The sequence below is a fragment of the Peromyscus californicus genome, unplaced genomic scaffold, assembly GCF_007827085.1.
Source record: "Peromyscus californicus insignis strain IS unplaced genomic scaffold, ASM782708v3 Scaffold_2__1_contigs__length_46816999, whole genome shotgun sequence".
NCBI classification, from domain to species: Eukaryota; Metazoa; Chordata; class Mammalia; order Rodentia; family Cricetidae; genus Peromyscus; species Peromyscus californicus.
In genome coordinates, this window is record NW_026294540.1 from 26074904 (window position 1) to 26094163 (window position 19260).

The 19260-nt window shown below is 55.3% G+C and overlaps 3 protein-coding genes across 8 annotated transcripts in view; 1 reads left to right on the plus strand and 2 right to left on the minus strand.

The window, feature by feature from the left end:
• Window positions 1-6739, plus strand: part of LOC128120242 (NADPH--cytochrome P450 reductase) — a 50532-nt gene extending 43793 nt beyond the window's left edge. For all 3 annotated transcript variants that reach the window (XM_052753988.1, XM_052753989.1, XM_052753986.1), the window contains 13 exons: window positions 395-523; window positions 1236-1385; window positions 1851-1975; window positions 2110-2199; window positions 2579-2677; window positions 3828-3944; window positions 4033-4151; window positions 4901-5082; window positions 5174-5323; window positions 5449-5719; window positions 5802-5947; window positions 6061-6146; window positions 6244-6739. In XM_052753988.1, the coding sequence (XP_052609948.1) occupies window positions 395-523; window positions 1236-1385; window positions 1851-1975; window positions 2110-2199; window positions 2579-2677; window positions 3828-3944; window positions 4033-4151; window positions 4901-5082; window positions 5174-5323; window positions 5449-5719; window positions 5802-5947; window positions 6061-6146; window positions 6244-6388 (1809 nt within the window). In that variant the 3' untranslated portion in view covers window positions 6389-6739. The remainder of the gene's footprint in view (window positions 1-394; window positions 524-1235; window positions 1386-1850; window positions 1976-2109; window positions 2200-2578; window positions 2678-3827; window positions 3945-4032; window positions 4152-4900; window positions 5083-5173; window positions 5324-5448; window positions 5720-5801; window positions 5948-6060; window positions 6147-6243) is intronic.
• Window positions 6740-6898: 159 nt separating this feature from the next.
• Window positions 6899-15482, minus strand: Tmem120a (transmembrane protein 120A). Its single transcript, XM_052753990.1, has 12 exons — window positions 15295-15482; window positions 13330-13448; window positions 13022-13138; window positions 8597-8656; window positions 8289-8384; window positions 8123-8212; window positions 7962-8027; window positions 7813-7874; window positions 7636-7728; window positions 7466-7530; window positions 7298-7366; window positions 6899-7215 (listed from the first exon to the last, which is right to left on the minus strand). The coding sequence occupies exons 1-12, from the start codon at window positions 15373-15375 to the stop codon at window positions 7102-7104; spliced, it is 1032 nt and encodes a 343-aa protein (XP_052609950.1). The 5' UTR covers window positions 15376-15482; the 3' UTR covers window positions 6899-7101.
• A 117-nt stretch (window positions 15483-15599) lies between these two features.
• Window positions 15600-19260, minus strand: part of Styxl1 (serine/threonine/tyrosine interacting like 1) — a 38952-nt gene continuing 35291 nt past the window's right edge. For all 4 annotated transcript variants that reach the window (XM_052753995.1, XM_052753996.1, XM_052753993.1 and 1 more), the window contains one exon: window positions 15600-18939. In XM_052753995.1, the coding sequence (XP_052609955.1) occupies window positions 18808-18939 (132 nt within the window). In that variant the 3' untranslated portion in view covers window positions 15600-18807. The remainder of the gene's footprint in view (window positions 18940-19260) is intronic.

Consider the following 19260-nt stretch of genomic DNA (forward strand, 5'->3'; position numbering starts at 1 on the left):
GTCACACAAGAGACTTCAGCACCTGCAGATTTGGGCATCCTGTGTATAGATGGAGATTGTGATGGAGATTGTGGACCCCCGCAAATGCCAAAGGATCACTTCCACTGTCTGTTGTATTTATTGATACATACACATGTACAGCAAGATGGAGGTCTGCTAGCCGTATTTCCCAGTCACCTTCCCTTTTTATGCTCAGTATTAGGTTGTGGTTTTTCCAGTGTCAGCGTATGCTCCAGAGTGATCCTATCAGCCCAAGTGGCTCAGGTAACAACTGAGGCCAGGAGAGAGGACTGAAGAGGCCTCCCCTTGGCGGGCCTGCCCTGACTCTCCTGGAACTTAGGGGCTGCTCTCTCCTGGGTCCCTCACTCACCCTTGTGTCTGCCTCCTCCCGCAGGGAAGGAACATTATCGTATTCTATGGTTCCCAGACGGGAACCGCTGAGGAGTTTGCCAACCGGCTGTCCAAAGATGCCCACCGCTACGGGATGCGGGGCATGTCTGCAGACCCCGAAGAGTATGACTTGGTGAGTGAGCCCCCGTCATATGCTGCCCTGTGTGCCCCACCCTGCTGCTCCAGGGTGAGGGACCCCAGGATGCCTCCTCACAGTCTGTGGAAGTTGGATGGGGTCATCTCACATGTGTATTAAATCTGAAGGAAGAGTGGGGACGGGATGAAGGAGGGGTCAGGAGAGGCTGAGAATTTGATCAGAGGCCATAGTCAGGGCAGCAGAGTCCTCCTTATATCCATAAGCCATATTATCCTGCCTATGTTGTTCCTCTTGAGCCAGTGTAGGACATGACAGATCCCAGCTATGTTCTTAGCAGCTAGGGACAGGAGCATTATTGTCTCTCACTGTCAACTCACCAGGCTTACTCTCCTGGTACTGCCTGCCTCCATTCCCTTCCATGGGGTGCACAAAACTGTCATCAGCCACGGGTAGAATGGAGGGAGCAGGTGGCCCAGGAGTTGCTTCTTTGGCTCCTCCCACCCCAACTGAGGAGACGTCCCTGTTAGTAAGGTGCACCTTCTCTCAGAGTACCCCCGCCCCCCAATGCCCGCTCTTTCCCCTCCACCGACTCCACTCTGCTGCCACAAGGGCCTTCTTGCATCTCCAGACTTCCTTTTACATTTATTCGAAATGCCTGAGGGACTGCCCGGACCAACGCCTTTCCGCCTGCCACTCTGTTCGTCAGCTGTGGGCTCCGGCCACAGTGGTGACCCCCCTGTCACTCTAGGCTGACCTGAGCAGCTTGCCTGAGATCGACAAGTCCCTGGTAGTCTTCTGCATGGCCACGTACGGCGAGGGTGACCCCACCGACAACGCCCAGGACTTTTATGACTGGCTGCAAGAGACTGACGTGGACCTCACCGGGGTCAAGTTTGCTGTGAGTCTCCACGGGATCGTGGGGGCCCACGCTGGCCTTGGGCCGCTCCCCAGAACCCTAGGACCCTCCTGTGCAAGCTGCCACGTCTGTTCCTTCATCGTTCTGCAGGGCAGGGGGCTCCCAGCAGAGGGCTTTATCCTTACTTGAGTGTGGCTTCACCCTGCAAGAGCATCCCTCCCAGTTGCCAGCTGATCCCACAGGTCGTTGGTTACTGGACGAAAGGCCAAAACAATACGATTTGGCCTGGAGCCTCCAGCTAAGCTGGTCACTTGGATTTGTGGTGTAAAGGCTGGTCATAAAAGAAGCCATCTGTGGCCTGCAGGTCACCTAAACAAAGCCATCAGATGATCTCTCAGTACCCATAGTGCCAGAGGCTCCCAGGGTTTTCAGTCCACTCCAAGGACGTCAGATCCCACGGGGCAGGCTCAAGCCCTGGCCTCAGAGCCTGCGCTGCTGTCCCCACAGGTGTTTGGCCTTGGGAACAAGACCTATGAGCATTTCAATGCCATGGGCAAATACGTGGACCAGCGGCTGGAGCAGCTTGGCGCCCAGCGCATCTTCGAGTTGGGCCTTGGTGATGATGACGGGAAGTGAGTACCACACCCTAGTCGCATGGGTCCCAGCCTGGAGTGTGGGCCGCCCTCCTTCCCCTAGCAGGGTTGGGAGCCACAGGGGTGAGAGAGCAGGCTGATGTCTAGCCTGGCTAAGCCTCTCCTCTCTCCAGCTTGGAAGAGGATTTCATCACGTGGAGGGAGCAGTTCTGGCCAGCTGTGTGCGAGTTCTTCGGGGTGGAAGCCACTGGGGAGGAGTCGAGGTGAGTGGAAGGCCACGGCTGGGGCCTGGGCTGGGTGGCCCTGGGGACCAGGCATAGGATCTGGGAGGTCCTTGTTCCAGGTGAAGGGGCTGCCTGAAGGTGAGGGGGTGAGGCCTCCCTCCCTGTCTGTGGCATCACAGGACACTGGCTTCCCGTCCGCCCGTGCTTCATGGCCCGCTCGTCCTCTCAGGCTCTCGGGGGTCAACTTCAGCCCTTCTCTTGCCTTTTGCTTCCCTCCTGTCTGCTCCAGGGTCCCCTGCACCCCATCATTTGTCCCCCACCCACGTCCCCTGTGTGGCTCAAGCCCTTTCTTGCTAGGGCTGGCCCTGCAGCCTCCCTCCTCCCAGCCCTGACCCCAGCCTTGGTTTTCCCCTCCCAGCATCCGCCAGTATGAACTCGTGGTCCACGAAGACATCGACACCGCCAAGGTTTACACGGGTGAGATGGGCCGTCTGAAGAGCTACGAGAACCAGAAACCGTAAGTGGAGGAAGGAGAGTGGGGCTCACGGCCCTGAGGCCCCTCGTGCACCCACATCCCAAGCAGATGTGTCCCTCCACAGTCATCATGTGAGTGAGCGCAGTAGGGATACCCGCACTTTTTATTATTATTATTAATTTATTTTTTACATGTGAGTGCTCCGTCTTCGTGTACACCTGCAGGCCAGAAGAGGGCATCAGACCCCATTACGGATGGTTGTGAGCCCCCATGTGGGTGCTGGGACTTGAACTCAGGAAGAGCAGCCAGTGCTCTTAACTGCTGAGCCGTCTCTCCAGCCCCTGACACCGCACTTTCATGTCCATTATCAGAAGGGCACAAGTTGCCCAAGGGGCAGGTGCTACTCCCCACTGAGGCCCTCAGGAGCCCAGCCCTGGCAAGTCAGACTTGGGCAAGAAGCCCCGTTCCTTTCCTCAGAATCCACAGCTATCGGCACGGATTGGAAGCTCAACTGGTAGTGCTTACCTAACAGGTGTGAGGCCCCGGTTCCCTCCCCAGCACCCCACACGCTGGGCGTGGTAGCATGCTCAGCACACAGTGGAGGAAGAGGGATCAAAAGTCCAGTGATCCTCACTGCACAGCGGGTTCCAAGGAAAGCCTGGGATCCATGAAACCTTGTCCGAGAGAAAAAAGTTCCCAATCTGACCCTACATACCCCTGGGGGTTGCCCAGATGATTCATGCTGGAACCTCCCCAGTCATTGGTCACACTGAATCAAGCCAGCTATCCTGCCGGGGCAGACTCTTCATCTGCCGCTCCTAGCCACACTCTGATCTCTGTGTGGAGGCCAAGTGCTCTGTAAATATCTCAGGACCTGGGTAGCTTCCACGGTAGCTCCACCCCCTGACCCAGGCCCCCCCACCCCCCATAGGCAGAATGCAGAGGGTCTCACATGTTTCTTAGGGGCCAGATTGTTTTCCTGTCTGTGTCCTTTTGCTCTGCCCACTTCATCATACGTATGTGGCTGGGACAGCCCTTGCCATACTCAGTTTGGCTCCCTCATATATATCCCTTGAAGGCTCAAAGTCCCCCACCCCACCTCCACCCTCACCCCCTGCCCACCAGCTCTTGCTCCGAGTGTTTAGTATAAGCAGGTCCCCAGCCAATCACTGACCTCCTTTCTTCCCATCAGTCCCTTCGATGCCAAGAATCCATTCCTGGCTGCTGTCACCACCAACCGGAAGCTGAACCAGGGCACTGAGCGGCATCTAATGCACCTGGAATTGGACATCTCAGACTCCAAGATCAGGTACCTGCCCGCCTCCCATCTCCCCTGGGGCAAGCCTGGCACTGCGTCATCTGCTCACTTCCTCCTGAGCCTTGCACTTCCGTTCTAGGTATGAATCTGGAGATCACGTGGCTGTGTACCCAGCCAACGACTCAACCCTGGTCAACCAGATTGGGGAGATCCTGGGGGCTGATCTGGATGTTGTCATGTCTCTAAACAATCTCGATGGTGAGTTCTGGAATCAAGGGCCTCGTCTAGGCCTGAATCAGGTTGAAACTTCTGCCCTGGCCTGTGGTTGGGATGCTAAGGCCCATGCCCCAAGACTCTGTATGGAGGTCTGGCCCTTCATCCCTGTCATAGTTATAGAGGACACCTGAGGCCAGGAGGCAGAACCAGCCCTGCTTCCTGGGCAACTAGGGAAGCCACCCTGCCACACACCTTCCTGGACCGGGGCTGCTAAACCAGGCTTCATGTCTTAGGCCTGGGCTCCGCCTCTGTGGCAATGGGCCGCTGCCTCCCTGCTCCCGGGCCTCCATCCTCACTGGTAAATGTAAGGACTGGGGTTGGCAGCCTTCAGTGCCTGCTAGGTTCCCTCACGGTGAGCAGGTGCTGGATGCTGCACTACCCCAGGGCCTCCCACTGTGGACACAGGCATCCAGTACCCACCCAAGTCCTGGCTCTGCCCTTAGTGACTCGCAGTCAGAAGACATGGAGAAAAGGAGTTGGTTTCTGTTCAAGCTAGCCACCCCACCCCATCGTGCTTCCTCTATGGCCTGGCAGCCTACAATGGCTAGATCTCTCGGATGGGCACTTCTGCCTGGCCTGAAATTCAAGCCTGGCAGAAAGCTTGAGCCTTGTCAGAGGCAACAGAGAGCAGGTTGGAGTGCCAGCTTCCTGCCTGCAGCATCTCCATCCTCTGACACCCCACCCTGCTCCAAGGGGTGACCTTTCACTCAACCCTGTCTCTCCTGCTGCAGAGGAGTCCAACAAGAAACATCCCTTCCCCTGCCCCACCACCTACCGCACGGCCCTCACCTACTACCTGGACATCACCAACCCACCACGCACCAATGTGCTCTACGAGCTGGCGCAGTATGCCTCCGAGCCCTCAGAGCAGGAGCACCTGCATAAGATGGCATCATCCTCCGGCGAGGGCAAGGTGAGCCTGCATACCCTCTGCCTCGACCCCCTACCCCCCCCCACACACACACACCCCAGGCCGCCCACACCTTCCTCCCGTGTCTCCCCAGGAGCTGTACCTGAGCTGGGTGGTGGAGGCCCGGAGGCACATCTTGGCCATTCTCCAGGACTACCCGTCACTGCGGCCACCCATCGACCACCTGTGTGAGCTGCTGCCCCGGCTGCAGGCCCGCTACTACTCCATTGCCTCGTCCTCTAAGGTGAGGGTGCCAGCCCTGCCAGGGAGGCGCCGTCTAGGGCAGTGGACTCCGGGTCCCGGCAAGGAAAGCCGCTGAGGAAGGGACTCTAGGGGTTGAGGCCAGGCTCACACCAGTCCCTCCTCCAGGTCCACCCCAACTCGGTGCACATCTGCGCCGTGGCTGTGGAGTATGAAGCCAAGTCGGGGCGAGTGAACAAGGGGGTGGCCACCAGCTGGCTCCGGGCCAAGGAACCGGCAGGAGAGAATGGCCGTCGGGCCCTGGTACCCATGTTTGTGCGCAAATCTCAGTTCCGCCTTCCTTTCAAGTCCACCACGCCAGTCATCATGGTGGGCCCGGGCACAGGGATTGCCCCCTTCATGGGCTTCATCCAGGAGCGAGCCTGGCTTCGGGAGCAAGGTAAGCCATGGGGCTCTGGTTTTGTGGTCAGTCAGGGCGAGGCCAGAGAGCTCCCCTTCATCACAGCTTCACCCCTGCCCAGGCAAGGAGGTTGGGGAGACGCTACTCTACTATGGCTGCCGGCGCTCCAACGAGGACTACCTCTACCGCGAAGAGCTGGCCCGCTTTCACAAGGACGGTGCCCTCACCCAGCTTAATGTGGCCTTTTCCCGGGAGCAGGAGCACAAGGTGAGGCAGGCAGGCAGCTGTGCTGACGGGCTGGGCCGCCCCATGAAGAGGCGGTGCTGTGGGGTCTGGACCGTGGGGTCTGGACACTGCTCACACACCCCTCCCTCCCCTAGGTCTATGTCCAGCACCTGCTGAAGAGAGACAAGGAACACCTGTGGAAGCTGATCCATGAGGGCGGGGCCCACATCTATGTCTGCGGGTGAGTAACAGGGCAGGGGAGGCCGGGGTGCTGACTACCCACCTACAGGATGGCTCCAGCAAGTCCCCTCACACCTTGTCCCCTCGTCTCCACCCAGGGATGCTCGAAATATGGCCAAAGATGTGCAGAACACCTTCTATGACATTGTGGCTGAGTTTGGGCCCATGGAGCATGCCCAGGCTGTGGACTATGTTAAGAAGCTGATGACCAAGGGCCGCTACTCCCTGGATGTATGGAGTTAGGAGCTGCCGCCCTCCCACCCTCCATCCCTGTAATCACCTCCCTAACTCCCTTCTGCCAACCTCCACCTCTGGTGGTTCCTGCCTGGCCTCGACAAGGGAGGCCCAGGGACTGACTCCTCCCGGCCTGCGGGATGCCCTCCTGGGCCCCTGTACCAGGCAGCCCAGTCCCAGGGCACATGGCAAGAGGGACCGGGCCCACCTTTGGGCGATGGGTGCCTTAGGCCCTCGGCAGCTGTACAGAGGGGCTCTTCTCTCCACTGAGCTGGGTGGGGTACAGCCCCACCACATGATTTTGAATGAGTGTAAATAATTTTAAATACCCTGGCCCTTGGAATAAAGTTGTTTTCTGTATTGGTGTTGCTAGAGCCGATATGGGGGTCTCTCTGGGGATCTGCTTCAGTTAGACAGCCCCCCTCCCCAGACCAGGAGCCAAGAATCAGTGCCATGTTGGGGGCCCCAAGCCCTGCCTCCCCTGGAAGAACACACCCCCAACAGTCCATCAGACACCTCTATGTCTCTCGTCCTTTATTGAGGCCCAGAGCCCAAATCCTCCAAGCTGGGCTCCAGGCCCAGGCCTTCCTCAGGGCCCACAGAGCCCACAGAGTCCAGGGGGCACAGAAGGGAACCTCCCCATACACAGGGGTGCCCCAGCCTGCTGCCCCATCTGGCACACAGGTCAGAAGCCCCTTTGGGGCTGGCCGTCAGATCTAGCTTTAATCCTTCTTGCTGCCATGCTGCTGGCTGTGGAACTTCTGGTGTACCACGCGCAGGGTCGTAAAAAAGTTGCCGAGGAAGAGGAGAAGGAAGGGGAAGCCACACATGAGCACCTGCAGGGGTCGGGGAAAGGCAGGGTCAGGACAGGTGAGGTCCGGATGGAATCCCAAGCATCCTCCCAGCCCCCTGGCTCACCTGCCACTCCTTGCATTCGGGGTCCCGGGCCAAGTTAAACAAGGTCAGCGCATTAAAAAGCTGCCAGAACTGTAGAGGAGGCGAGTCTGTTCAGTAATGTAGTGCTCCCCGGGCTCAGAGCCAGAGGTGGACACCCAGGGGGGACGGGGACCCCCAGGTGTGACTTACGTGTCCAAAGAAGAGGAAAGGAAGCAGGAAGGTGAGCCCTCTCCACATCCAAGACTGGAAACCCTCTGTGGGGGGTAGGAAAAAGCTGAGGTGGTGAGCAGGCTCGAAGGGGCAGCAACCCCCCTTGTCCCAGGGGCCTCGGAGATGCTAGGGAGAGCCAACTGACTCACCTACGGTAAGATCCATAGTGTGCCGTTCGCCCAGGGCACGCAGGCGGTATAGGCACCCACTCTGATAGTAATACTGCAGAAACTGCACAAAACCTGGGTGGCCAGGCAGGTGGGCGTGTCAGACCTGCTCTGGGCCACAGGCTTTCTCCCCTGTCCCTCCCTAGCAAGGAAACTCACTCTGGTACATGGAGAAAGACAGGAACTGGTTCCGGAACTTCTGGTACATGAGACCATCTGGCCTAAATTTAGGGGAAAGCAGAGGAAGGGAGGGATGAGAGCCCAAGTCTTCGGCCTCACCCCTGCCCACTGAGGTCTCGGTCACTCACCAGGTCAGCATGACCCCCGACAAGAACGTGGACACGTAATGATGGAAAACCCACCAGCCTTTGATCCTGTAAGAGGGTGTCAGTTACCCCTGTGAAGCAGAGCAGCTCCCACAGATACAAAGTCCCCGGGTGCCAGGGCCCACCCCACTGCGCATGCACACCTAGAACCGTTATTGATGAGGATGCTCTCTCGGATGGTCAGGGTGCAGTAATACCAGACCAGCAGGAAGTTGAAGGCAGCGTCCGTCACCCTGGGGAGTGGGGTACAAAGAAGTGATGCCAGAGCCTTGTCCCTGCCCCTGTCCTGACCCAGGCTGCGATGCTCACCTGGAGTTGAGCAGGAAGCGGCAGGTGAAGGAGATGACAATGAGAATAATGGTGAGGTAGAGCTTGAACTTCTCATACTCGTCTTTGTAAGCAAACCTGGGCGGGGAGGAGAGGGACAGGCATTCGCACTCATGGGTGGGCAGGTGGCGGGGGTGGCGGGGGTGGGGGCTTCCTTCTCCATCATGCCCAGAGGTCACAGGCCAGTCTAGAGAAGTTGACCCAGAACCCCAAGACCACACCAACCCAAGTCAAAGGTGGCTGGGGAACCCTGGGTGAGACCCAACCCTCGACAACCACCCACCACATACTTAGCCTGCTTGCTCAAAAGTGTCACGTTGACATTCCCCAGAACCAGACTCAGGTACAACCTAAGGGACAGGAGAAGGAAGGCCTGAGTGACAGAGAAACAAACACTACAGTCTAGAGCCTGCTGCCTCCCCGTGACCCTGGTAGACTGTTCTAAACTTAGGAGGTGCCACTGACCAACCACACACGGCACCCCGCCTCTCTCCTGCCTGCTCCAGAATCCTGTCTTTGGGGTAAACGGTGTCTCTAGCCTGTGGTGTTTTGTCCGGGACCTCCCCATGTTGGTACCTTGAGAGCCCTGGATGGATGTCCTTCCCCATGAGAAACCATCCCCACATCCCAGACCACTCCTCAGTGTGGGCATGGGGACTTAGCATCTGGGCAGATGGTCATCTTCTGTTGCTATCCCATAACTCTGATTTTTCAACTCCAAGAAACTCAGCCCTGAGTCCCCTTCAGTGCTTCCCATACATAGCCACACACCGACCTCATTCCCATCTCCCTTCAAAACTCCGGGTGGAGGAAATGGCTCAGCTGGTAGATTTCTTGCCTAGCACCCACGAGGTCCTGGGTTCAATCACCATGCCACATCAACACTCACACCTATAATCTCAGTTCTTGAGAGGGAGAGGCAGGAGGACCAGGTTGAGGCTAGCCTAGGCTACAAGAGACCCTGCCTCAAAAATATACCACCAAAACCAACAAACAAAAGCAGGCTACTTGTATTTCTACCCCTCTGGCTAATGAAGCGCATCTGTCCTCGGAGAAACTCCAGGTGTGACGGCAACACTAAGCGGCTGTACCCAGTAGAGGGGCTTCTGTCCCCACTCAGGCCTCAGCATGGCAAACTGAGGCTACAAAGGAGGCTGGGAATTTGAACTCCCAAAGAGTGAATGAAGCCTCATCCCGGCTGTCTTAGTTAGGATTACTACTGCTGTGATGAAACAGCATGATCAAAAGTGACTTGGGGAAGAAAGTTTCTTTGGCTTATATATCCTGGATTGCCATTTCATTGAAGGAAGCCGAGGCAGGAACTCAAGCAGGGCAGGAACCTGGAGGCAGGAGCTGATGCAGAGGCCGTGGAGGGGTGCTGTTTAATGGTTTGCTCAGCCTTTTTTTTTTTTTTTATTGAAGGAGGGAGGGGGTCTTAAATACAGGCTTACAGCACAATGCCGTTTATTGAAGGAGGGAGAGGGTCTTAAATACAGGCTTACAGCACAATGAGAGAACCCTGGGGGGCAGAAGTTTGCTACCGATGTTTTACAATCTTGCATCTAAGCTGTTAACGCGCATTATGAAGGATACACAGACAAGGAACTTCCCTTAAGCATTCAGGAGGGTGGAACCCAGCAGGGAATTAGCATAGGGAGGATATCAAGGTCAAGGTCAGCAAGCAAGGCAACAGTTACCCAAAACGGGGGCCAGGGACCTACAGGTCCCCTCTTTACTAATAAATGAGCTTCTGACTTAGGTTGCATGGGACGTCAGCAGGTCACCTTACCCGTCATGGAGACGCCTGCCCAGGCCACACAGGCGCTCTGTCTTAGGTTGGTGAGCACCCCCCATCAGCCTGCTTTCTTATAGAATCCAGGACCACCAGCCCAGGGATGGCACCACCCACAAATGGGCTGGGCCTTCTCATATCAATTACTAATCAAGAAAATGCCCTGCAGACTTGCCTATAGCCTGATCTTATGGAGGCATTTTCTCAGTTAAGGTTCCCTCCTCTCAGATGACTCTAGCTTGTATCAAGTTGACATAAAAACTAGCCAGGACAATTGACCCCTTATCAATTTGACATAAATACTGTTAAACCGTAACCTTTCCTTTCTTGTTCATCCCCAAGAGCTCATATTAATAAGCATCACAACACAAAACATTAAATTAAAATTAGTACAGACTTTACAAACTCAAACACTTCAAAAGAGCAGGCTCTTTGAAAATTACAAAGTCAGCCCGCGGTGGCGCACGCCTTTGATCCCAGCAACTCAGGAGGCAGAGGCAGGCAGATCTCTGAGTTCGAGGCCAGCCTGGTCTACAGAGCGAGTTCCAGGACAGTCAGGGCTGTTACACAGAGAAATCTTGTCTTGAAAAATAGCAAAACAAAATTGCCAAGTCCCTTTTAAAAATCAAAGGTGTCTGTAAAATGCCAAAATCCTTTTTCAAAGTCCCTCAACTATGGGCTCCTGTAAAATCAAAATAAGTTAAATACGGTCTCACTCTGAGAGAGAAGAACCAGGGCACAGGCACAATCTGAAGAAAGCCAAGCCCAACTCCAACTGTGTAAATAACTCAGTGTCCAGTGTCTGGGATTCAGTCTTCTGAGCTCCACTGAAAGGCCTGGGTCACTTCTCCAGCTCCACTGTCTTCAGCCCACACAGACAGCATCCACGGCTGAGGCTGTCCTGGGTGGTCATCCCATGGTACTGGCATCTCCAAAATGCTGGGGGCCTCCTGCCTCACCAATAACCTCTCCCAGGCGCTCTTCATGGTGCCAAGCCTCAACTTCTCTCCGTGACCCCTTCGATCCTGGGCCTTCAACTAATGAGGCTACCAATGGCCAATGGTCTCTCCTGGTCTCTCACAGTGCCAAGCCTCAGTTGCTCTCCATGACCCCGTCATGCCTTCAAAACCAGTAACACCTGGGTGACTCTTACACATCACCAAGTCCACTGCCAGTGCGAGGTACAACCTTGGCCACGTCTGGAACACATGCTCTGAGGAAACACTTCCCAGAAGATTTCACCTCAGCAATGCTGGTCTCTCCTGAATCACCGCTAATTCTCCAGCCCCAGCTGACCAGAATCACAGAATCCTAATTCTAAACAGCAAATGTCCACAATCGAGTCTTTAAACGTCCCCCTGAACATCACGAGCCAGGCCTCCTTCGTCCACACTGCTCTCAGCATTATCTTTTGAGTTCTGACAGAACTGCCCACTGAGTTCTCAACACTCAATGGCTTTTCCAGCCCAAAGTTCCAAAGTCCTCCCACACTTCCACATGCTCAGGTCTGCCACAGCAATACCCACTATCCTGGTCTTAGTCAGGGTTACTACTGCTGTGATGAAACACCATGAGCCAACACAACCTGAGGAGGAAAGGGCTCGGCTTACATAGCCTGAATCACAGTCCACCGAGGGAAGCCAAGGCAGGAACTCAGACCATATGGAAACCTGGAGGCAGGAGCCGATTGATGCAGAGGTCATAGAGGAATGCTGCTTACTGGCTTGTTCCTCATGGCTTCCTCAGCCTGCTTTCTTATAGGACCCAGGACCACCAGCTTAGGGGTGGCCCCACCCACAATGGGAAGGGCCCTTCACCATCAATCACTAATTAAGAAAACACCCTACATTAGAGCCAGGCATGGTGGCCCACACCTTTGATCCCAGCACTAGGGAAGCAAAGGCAGGCGGATCTCTGAGTTCAAGGCCAGCCTGGCTACAAAGTGAGTTCCAGGACAGCCAGGGATAGGCAGAGAAACCCTGACAAGAGAGAGAGAGAGAGAGAGAGAGAGAGAGAGAGAGAGAGAGAGAGAGACAGACAGACAGACAGACAGAGAGAGAAAATGTCCCACAGGCTTGCCTACAGCCCAGGGCATCAATCATGTTTTGCAAGCACTCTACCAAGTCAGCTACATCCCCAGCCCTTGGCTTGGTTTTGGATTTTATTTTATTTTTGTTTTTCGAGACAGGGTTTCTCTGTGTAGCTTTGTGCTGTTCCTGGATCTCGCTCTGTAGACCAGGCTGGCCTCGAACTCACAAAGATCCGCCTGCCTCTGCCTCCCAAGTGCTGGGATTAAAGGCGTGCACCACCACCGCCCGGCTTTATTTTATTTTTATACTATGGGTGTTTTGCCTGCACGTGTGTGCCCGGTGCCCACAGAGGGCAGAAGGTGGTGTCGGAGCCCCTGGAACTGAGGACACAGACAGTTGTAAGTTACCATGTAAGTGTTGGAAATCAAACCCTGGTCTCCTGGAGGAGCAGCCAGTGCTCTTAACCATTAAGCCATCTCTCCAGCCCCTTTGGTTTATTTTTTGAGGGAGTGTCTCACTATGTAGCCCTGGCTGGACCGAAACACACTATGTTGACCAGGCTAACTTGGAATGCACTATGTAGTCAAAGAGGACCTTGGACTCTCTAGCTTCCTGCCTCAGCTTCTAGGTTGTTAGGACCACAGGAATGTGCTCATTCATTACCTCTGAAGATGACTCAGGCATCCCTTCACCAAGAAGCTGTGTCTGGCCATGTGTGGGGTTAGACATGCACTACTGAGGCCCCAACTCCCTGAACTCTTCCCTGGAAGCTCCCATGACTTCGTGAACTGTCAGATACCCGGGGTTGGCAACATGGCCTCCCTTGCTGACTGAATGACTGAGAGACCGGCTCGGGTTACGCATCCATGGGGCTGGAAGGAGGAAGGACTCACCCGTTCTTCTTAGGCAAGTAGGCTTCCATGTCGAAGAAGAGGCCTTGGCGCTCCTTCATCTGGTTTTCCAGCTCCTGCGCGGCCTCCGTGGACTCGGATGGGAGAGAGGGTCTGCATCTGGGAGTATGGCGGGAGTCAGTCAGTGCAGGTGGGGAAGCCCAGTGGGAACCCTTTGGGACAGAGAAAGGAACAGAGCCCAGGGAGTGCAAGAGCAGCAGAGCCATGCCAGGGTAAGCCAGTGGCACTCCCCCCCCACCCCCACCACCCAACAGCAGCCACCCCTGGCGGGAAGTCACCCCCAGCCTCACTTTTTCAGCACCAAGGCCAGCTCCTGGAGCCGCTTCTTCTGGCGTGTGATGGAGTTGGTACAGTTGTCCTGGAGTCTGGTCAGCTCTTCTAGTTTCAGGCGGTACAGGCGGTGTGTTTCCTACGGTGAGGAGAAGGCATGAGCTTGACTGGGCAGCTTCCTGGGCAGGGCACCAGCCCTGGAGGTAGAACTTCCCGTGCTTGCCAGGGGACCTCCAGAGACTGCTCTGCCCCTGAGGCAAGCCAGGAGCTGGACTCTCCCTGTAAACTCAGAACTCTGTGACACCTGTCCATAGCTCTGCCTGGTTTTTTTGTTTTTGTTCTTTGTTTGTTTGTTTGTTTCAAGACAGGGTTTCTCTGTGTAGCTTTGGAGCCTGTCCTGGAACTTACTCTGTAGACCAAGCTGGCCTCGAATTCACAGAGACCCTCCTGCCTCTGCCTCCAGAGTGCTGGGATTAATGGCGTGCACTCCTGGCCTATCTGCCTAGGTTTTTGTGCTACCTGAGTCTGGCATTATCTTCAACAGTCTAGAGCAGTGGTTCTCAACCTCCCTACCACTTGCGACCCTTTGATACAGTTTCTTGTGTTGTGGTGACCCCCAACCATAAAATTATTTTCGTGGTTGCAATGTTGCTACCGTTATGGATCCTAATGTAAATATCTGTCTTAGGCGACTCCTGAGAAAGGGTCGTTTGCCTCCTACAATGGGTCTTGATCCACGGGTTGAGAACCACTGCTCTGGACCAGAGGGGCTGCCTGAACTCACCCCTTACCGTCTCAGTTCCTTCTACCTAGCTAGCCTGAAGGGATGGCATACAGGGTTGTCCATGATGCCTTCCGCTCAGGCATTCCCGATGTTTCCTCTCAGGTCAAAGGTCACCAGGCTCCCGCTCTAAGACCAGTTCCTCCCATCCACTCCCCTCCTGCAAGCACCTTTGGCCCAAGCCCTTTGCCCTGGTGGGTGAACCTTGCAAGCTGCTCCCTAAAGACAGGGCAAGGGGCAGTGTGGGGAAATCAAGGCAGAGGCCATCGCAGTGATGGCAAAACTGGGAGATGAGGGGCTGTGTAACCCCTAGAGAGAGTTCTAGTACCAGCAAGCTGGGCAGGGTCGGCAGCTGCAGTGGAGATATGAGGCTGGGCACAGTCCAGCAGAGGCAAAGGTCTAACCTAGTCTCCAGCTGGCCAGGCTCCACTACTTGGGTCTGTTTCTCATGCCAAGCGGGGCAGCCACGTCCTCCCCAGGCTCTAGCATATGCCACCCCTGCCCAGTGATAGCCTTCCTGGAAGCAGCAGCTTCCTTCTCTCGAGTACGGGGACAGAGAGGACACAAACAACCTGGAACTGGGAGGTTTTCCAATGGTCTCACACAGCCTCTGCCAGGCAGGAGGTCCAGGTACAGTCTGCCCCGCCCACCTCTTCCCTACAAGAAAGAACCACACGCGCCCAGGCGAGGCTCCTCCTGTCCCTAGGTGGGCGCTGTCCCTCTGTCTCAGACGGCTGGGATCTCCATCCAGGCCTGCGTTTTATCTAAACTTGCTTCCCTGCAGCGTTCAGCAAGGAGTTGGCCAAGGGCGGGGAAGGCGTTGTCCGGCTGCACGCTTGCAGGGTGACTGAACCAAAAGGCTGGGCCCGGCTGGGCTCTGCCTCGGGTGACTGCTCTCCAGGAAGGGGACGAGGTCCCAGATCGGTTAGCGGTGCAGAAGGAGGGTCGGCAAGGGAGTCCTGACCTGTTTTCAAGGCCTTTGCACAAAGTCGAGATGGCCCGGTACAGAGGGATCCCTTGCCCAAGCACGCCGGGGACGCGCGGGCAATCGGGGCTGCCATCGGACACTTAAGAGGAGAAGTGGGGGAGGGCCTCGACCCCTGACCCCTCCGAGCTACCCTATGTCTGACCTAGGGCTGCCCGACCCTTGTCCCCGAGACAGAGAGACGTGGCTCGGGGCACGGATGGCCGCAGGGACGCTCACCTGGATACCTTGGAAGTCCTGCTGCAGATCCTCCCAGTTGCGCAGGCAGTCGCCCAGCGGGTCTGGGGGCGGGGACTGCATGTCTTTGTCCACGCCACGGGCCGCGGGGAACCGCGAGTGGGGAGGACGGAGCTGCAACCCCGGCCGGCCGGAGGCGCCTCCGCCACCGCCCCCGTCCGCTTCCGGGCTCGCGCTGCCGCGGCTGCCAACGGGAAAAGGCCCGGCGTAATCCGCGCGCGAGCCCCGCCCCTTGGGGCAGCCAATCGGATCCCGGGACGGGGAGCTGGGCGTGGCCACGTGCCCGCCAGGCGTCTCCTGGCTCCGTGACCCGACCTGTGCTCCCGGCCGTCCGACCCGCTTGATCCGCTTCCTCGGACCACTCACGAACCACGGCGACACGTGCTTCCAACACTTTCCATTTTTATTTTAGATGGAGTCTCACGACGTAGCCCCGGCTGGCCGGTCGGGAACGAGAGATGCCTCTGCCTCTGCCTCCCGCGTGCGCCATCCACCACGCCCTGCGCCTCATCCACTTTTGTCCTTGAGCAGCGGCCCCTCTCTAGGGACAGCCTTTGTCTCACGGCTTTTTAGAGACACCCCTTTCCTGGCCCGGAGTCCTCGGTGCTCACCTCCCCTGTCCCTTCAAACAGCCTGTAGGCTGCCTCTCCTCAAATACAAAACTTAACTCCCCACCGTGTCCCTGCTGAAGACTACCAGTGGCGTCCGAGAGTCGGTAGCGCGCTTGCCTAGCATGCAGGAAACACTGAATTCAATCCCTAGCATCACGTAATAAACCGGATGCGGAGACGCACGCCTGTGATTCCCACACTTGGGAGGCGCTGACAGAAAGATCAGAAGTTCCAGGTCATCCTCGTCAGGGGTTACCCTACCACCCATATCCTTCTGTGGAAAGTTCTAGGAGGCAGATAGTAGTTGGGGATGGATGTTTCTTTCTTTTTGTTTGTTTGTTTGGAGACAGGGTTTCTCTGTGTAGCCCTGGCTAGCCCTGGCTTGTCTCGAACTCTGCCTCTGCCTCTGCCTCCCTAGTGCTGGGTAAGGCATGCCTGGCTGGTCGGGATGTTTTCTTAAAGGGCTGACGCCCTCCATTGCCCATCAGTCCCCTTGTAGTCTGTGAGTCTGGGGAAGTGCATTTGGGCAACTCCCTTTAGGACTTGTGGAATTTGAGCCTGTGACAAGGCTCGGCAAGTAAGGGTGCCTGCTGCCAAGCCTTATGACCTGAGTTCAATCCCAGGACCCACTCTGGAAAGAACCGGTTTCAGCAACTTCTGCTCTGACCTCCACACAAGTGCCAAGGAATGCCTACATATACAGACATAGAGTGTAGGATGGCTCAGTGGTTAAGAACAGCTCTTCCAGAGGACCTGGGTTCAATTCCCAGCACCCACATGGTGGCTCACAACCATCTGTAACTCCAGTCCCTGGGAATCTGACCCTCACTTCTGACCTCCACAGTCACCAGGCATATATGTGGTGCACAGACATACATGCAGGCAAAAGATGCACATAAAATACAATAAAAAAATTAAAATAATATATAACAAAAATTTGTAGAGATTTGTGGAATCATGAGGAAGCCCTGGGTTTGATTCCCAGTACCACAAACTTGGTGTGGTGGCACATGCCTGTATTCCCAGCACTTGGGAGGAGAGAGGCAAGAGGATCAGAAGTTCAGTGTCATCCTCAGCTACATAGTGAGTTGTCCAGACTAGCGTGGGCTACATGAGACCCTGTCTGAAACAAAAAGAAGAAAATGGGATATAGAATTTCTAGAAACCTGGGATTGGGTGATAAGAAGTCCAGCATGTCTCCTTCCTAATGAGTTGGGGACAGAGAGAGAATCTATACCCATGATCCAGGGGCAGTGGTCTGAACGCTGGCTCTGGGCATTGGGCAATGACCTCTATTCTGGTGGCTGTGAAGTCAGGAGTGTCCCTAAGACTGAGCTGGAAGATCTCTACCCTGGAGTGGACACTGATACTCTCTGGATGGGCTGACACAAAGCATGGGCTGAGTACCCCCAACCCAGGTGACCTCCAAAGAGTCCACATCATCAGTGTGTCGGACCACTGCTCCAGCCAGAGGCAGCCCCGGGAGTGTAGCTGGGTGGCAGAGCTTGCCTCCAGAAGTGGGGGGTGACGGAGGAGCCAGAAGGAAGAGTGTCTGCTCTGCTGAATGGACCAGAGCCCAAGAAGGCCTGTCATGGTGGACACCTCTAATCCCAGCACTCAGGAGACGGAGGCGGGAAAACGGCAAGGCTAAGGGCAACCAGGGTATGTAATGAGACCTCAGTTATTTATTTATTTATTTTTGGATATTTATTTATTGGGTTTTTTTTCTTTTTTGTTTTTTTTCCGAGACAAGGTTTCTCTGTAGCTTTGGAGCCTTTCCTGGAACTCACTCTGTAGACCAGGATGGCCTTGAACTCACAGAGATTCACCTGCCTCTGCCTCCCGGGTGCTGGGATTAAAAGTGTGCTCTACCACCGTCCGGCTTGTTGTTGTTGTTTGGAGACAGGGCTTCTCTGTGTAGTCCTGGCTGTCCTAGAACTTGATCTGTAGCCCTGCCTTTGCATCCTGAGTGCTGGACTAAAGGTGTGTGCCACCACCGCTGGCTGAGACCTCAGTACTTAAGGTGAAGAGATGGCTTGGTGGTTAAGAACGTTGGCTGCTTTTCCAGAGGACCCAGGTTTGGTTCCCAGCACCCATATGGTGGCTCACAACCATCTATAACTCCGGTTCCAAGGGATGCAATGCCCATTTCTGACTTCTGTAGGAGCCAGGCATATACATGGTACATAGACATACATGCAGGCAAAAGATCTATATACATAAAATAAAACAAATCTAAAATAAAAATTTAAAGGGGTGTGTGTGTGTGTTTGTGTTGGGGGAACGGATGCAGGAAGCCCTGGGTCCACCCTCAGCAACACATAAACAAACAGAGGTACACACTGCACTCTTAGCACTGGATGGGGGGAGGCAGAAGGAGCATGAGTTAAAGTCCTCTTCAGCTGCACACAGTTTGAGGCCATCCTCGCCTCCAGGAGACCTTGTCTCAAAAAATCAAAGGCTTACCTAACATGTGTGAGACTCTAGCACAGTGGTTCTCGGCCTGGGGGTCGAACAACCCTTTCTCAGGGGTCACCTAAGACCATCGGAAAACACAGATATTTACATTATGATTCATAATGGTAGCAAAATGACAGTTATGAAGTAGCAGTGCAAATAATTTTATGGTTGGGGGGTCACCACACATGAGGAACTGTACTAAAGGGTCGCAGTGTTAGGAAGGTTGAGAACCACTGCTCTAGGTTCAATCCCCAGTATTTGGGTGGGGGGGAAAGAAAAGAACCAGACCTAAGACACAGACATGAAACTTCAGATTGCAAAGGTCTTCTTCTGGACCATTCCAAGCGTGTACCTAACCCCCCACCCACCCCTCAAAAAGTCCCAAACAAGGTTCCTCCTCGCCCGGGTGGGCCGCAGGCGAAGGTCAGTAGATAGGCTCGGAGATGTCTGTGATGTAATCCCCGTGGACAGTTTTCTCCCATTCCAGCAGCTGAGCCACCAAGCCCCGATTCGGACGCATGTTGTTTTTGCATTTCTTCACGTGGGCCCAGGACCTCTGTGAATGTAGACAGAAGGATGATCTCAGGACAGGTGGTGATGAGATCCTTCCAGATGAGATCACCAACAGGTCAGGGGGGACAGGAGACACCTACCTGCCCATATGATGGCTAGATGCAGGGACAGGGGCTGGGTGGTAGTTCATTTGGTAGTGTACTTTCCGGGCAAGCATGAGGACCTGAGTCCAGTCCCCAGGATCCATGTAAAAACTCTGTTTGTAACCCTAGGTCTGGGGAAGTGGAGACGGGGATTCCTGGGGCTCACTGGCCAGCTAGTCTAGCCTAATTGTGGGGTACCTTGGGAGGGAAGAAAGAAAGAG

What these genes read in the sequence shown, in the direction of transcription:
- Tmem120a (XM_052753990.1), bottom strand. Translation starts at nt 15,375, where the DNA reads ATGCAGTCCCCGCCCCCAGACCCGCTGGGCGACTGCCTGCGCAACTGG. An exon ending in AGGACTTCCAAGGTATCCAG is followed by an intron (nt 13,449 to 15,294) that starts GTGAGCGTCCCT and finishes TCCTCACCGTAG; the next exon opens with GAAACACACCGCCTGTACCG. An exon ending in CTGGCCTTGGTGCTGAAAAA is followed by an intron (nt 13,139 to 13,329) that starts GTGAGGCTGGGG and finishes CCATACTCCCAG; the next exon opens with ATGCAGACCCTCTCTCCCAT.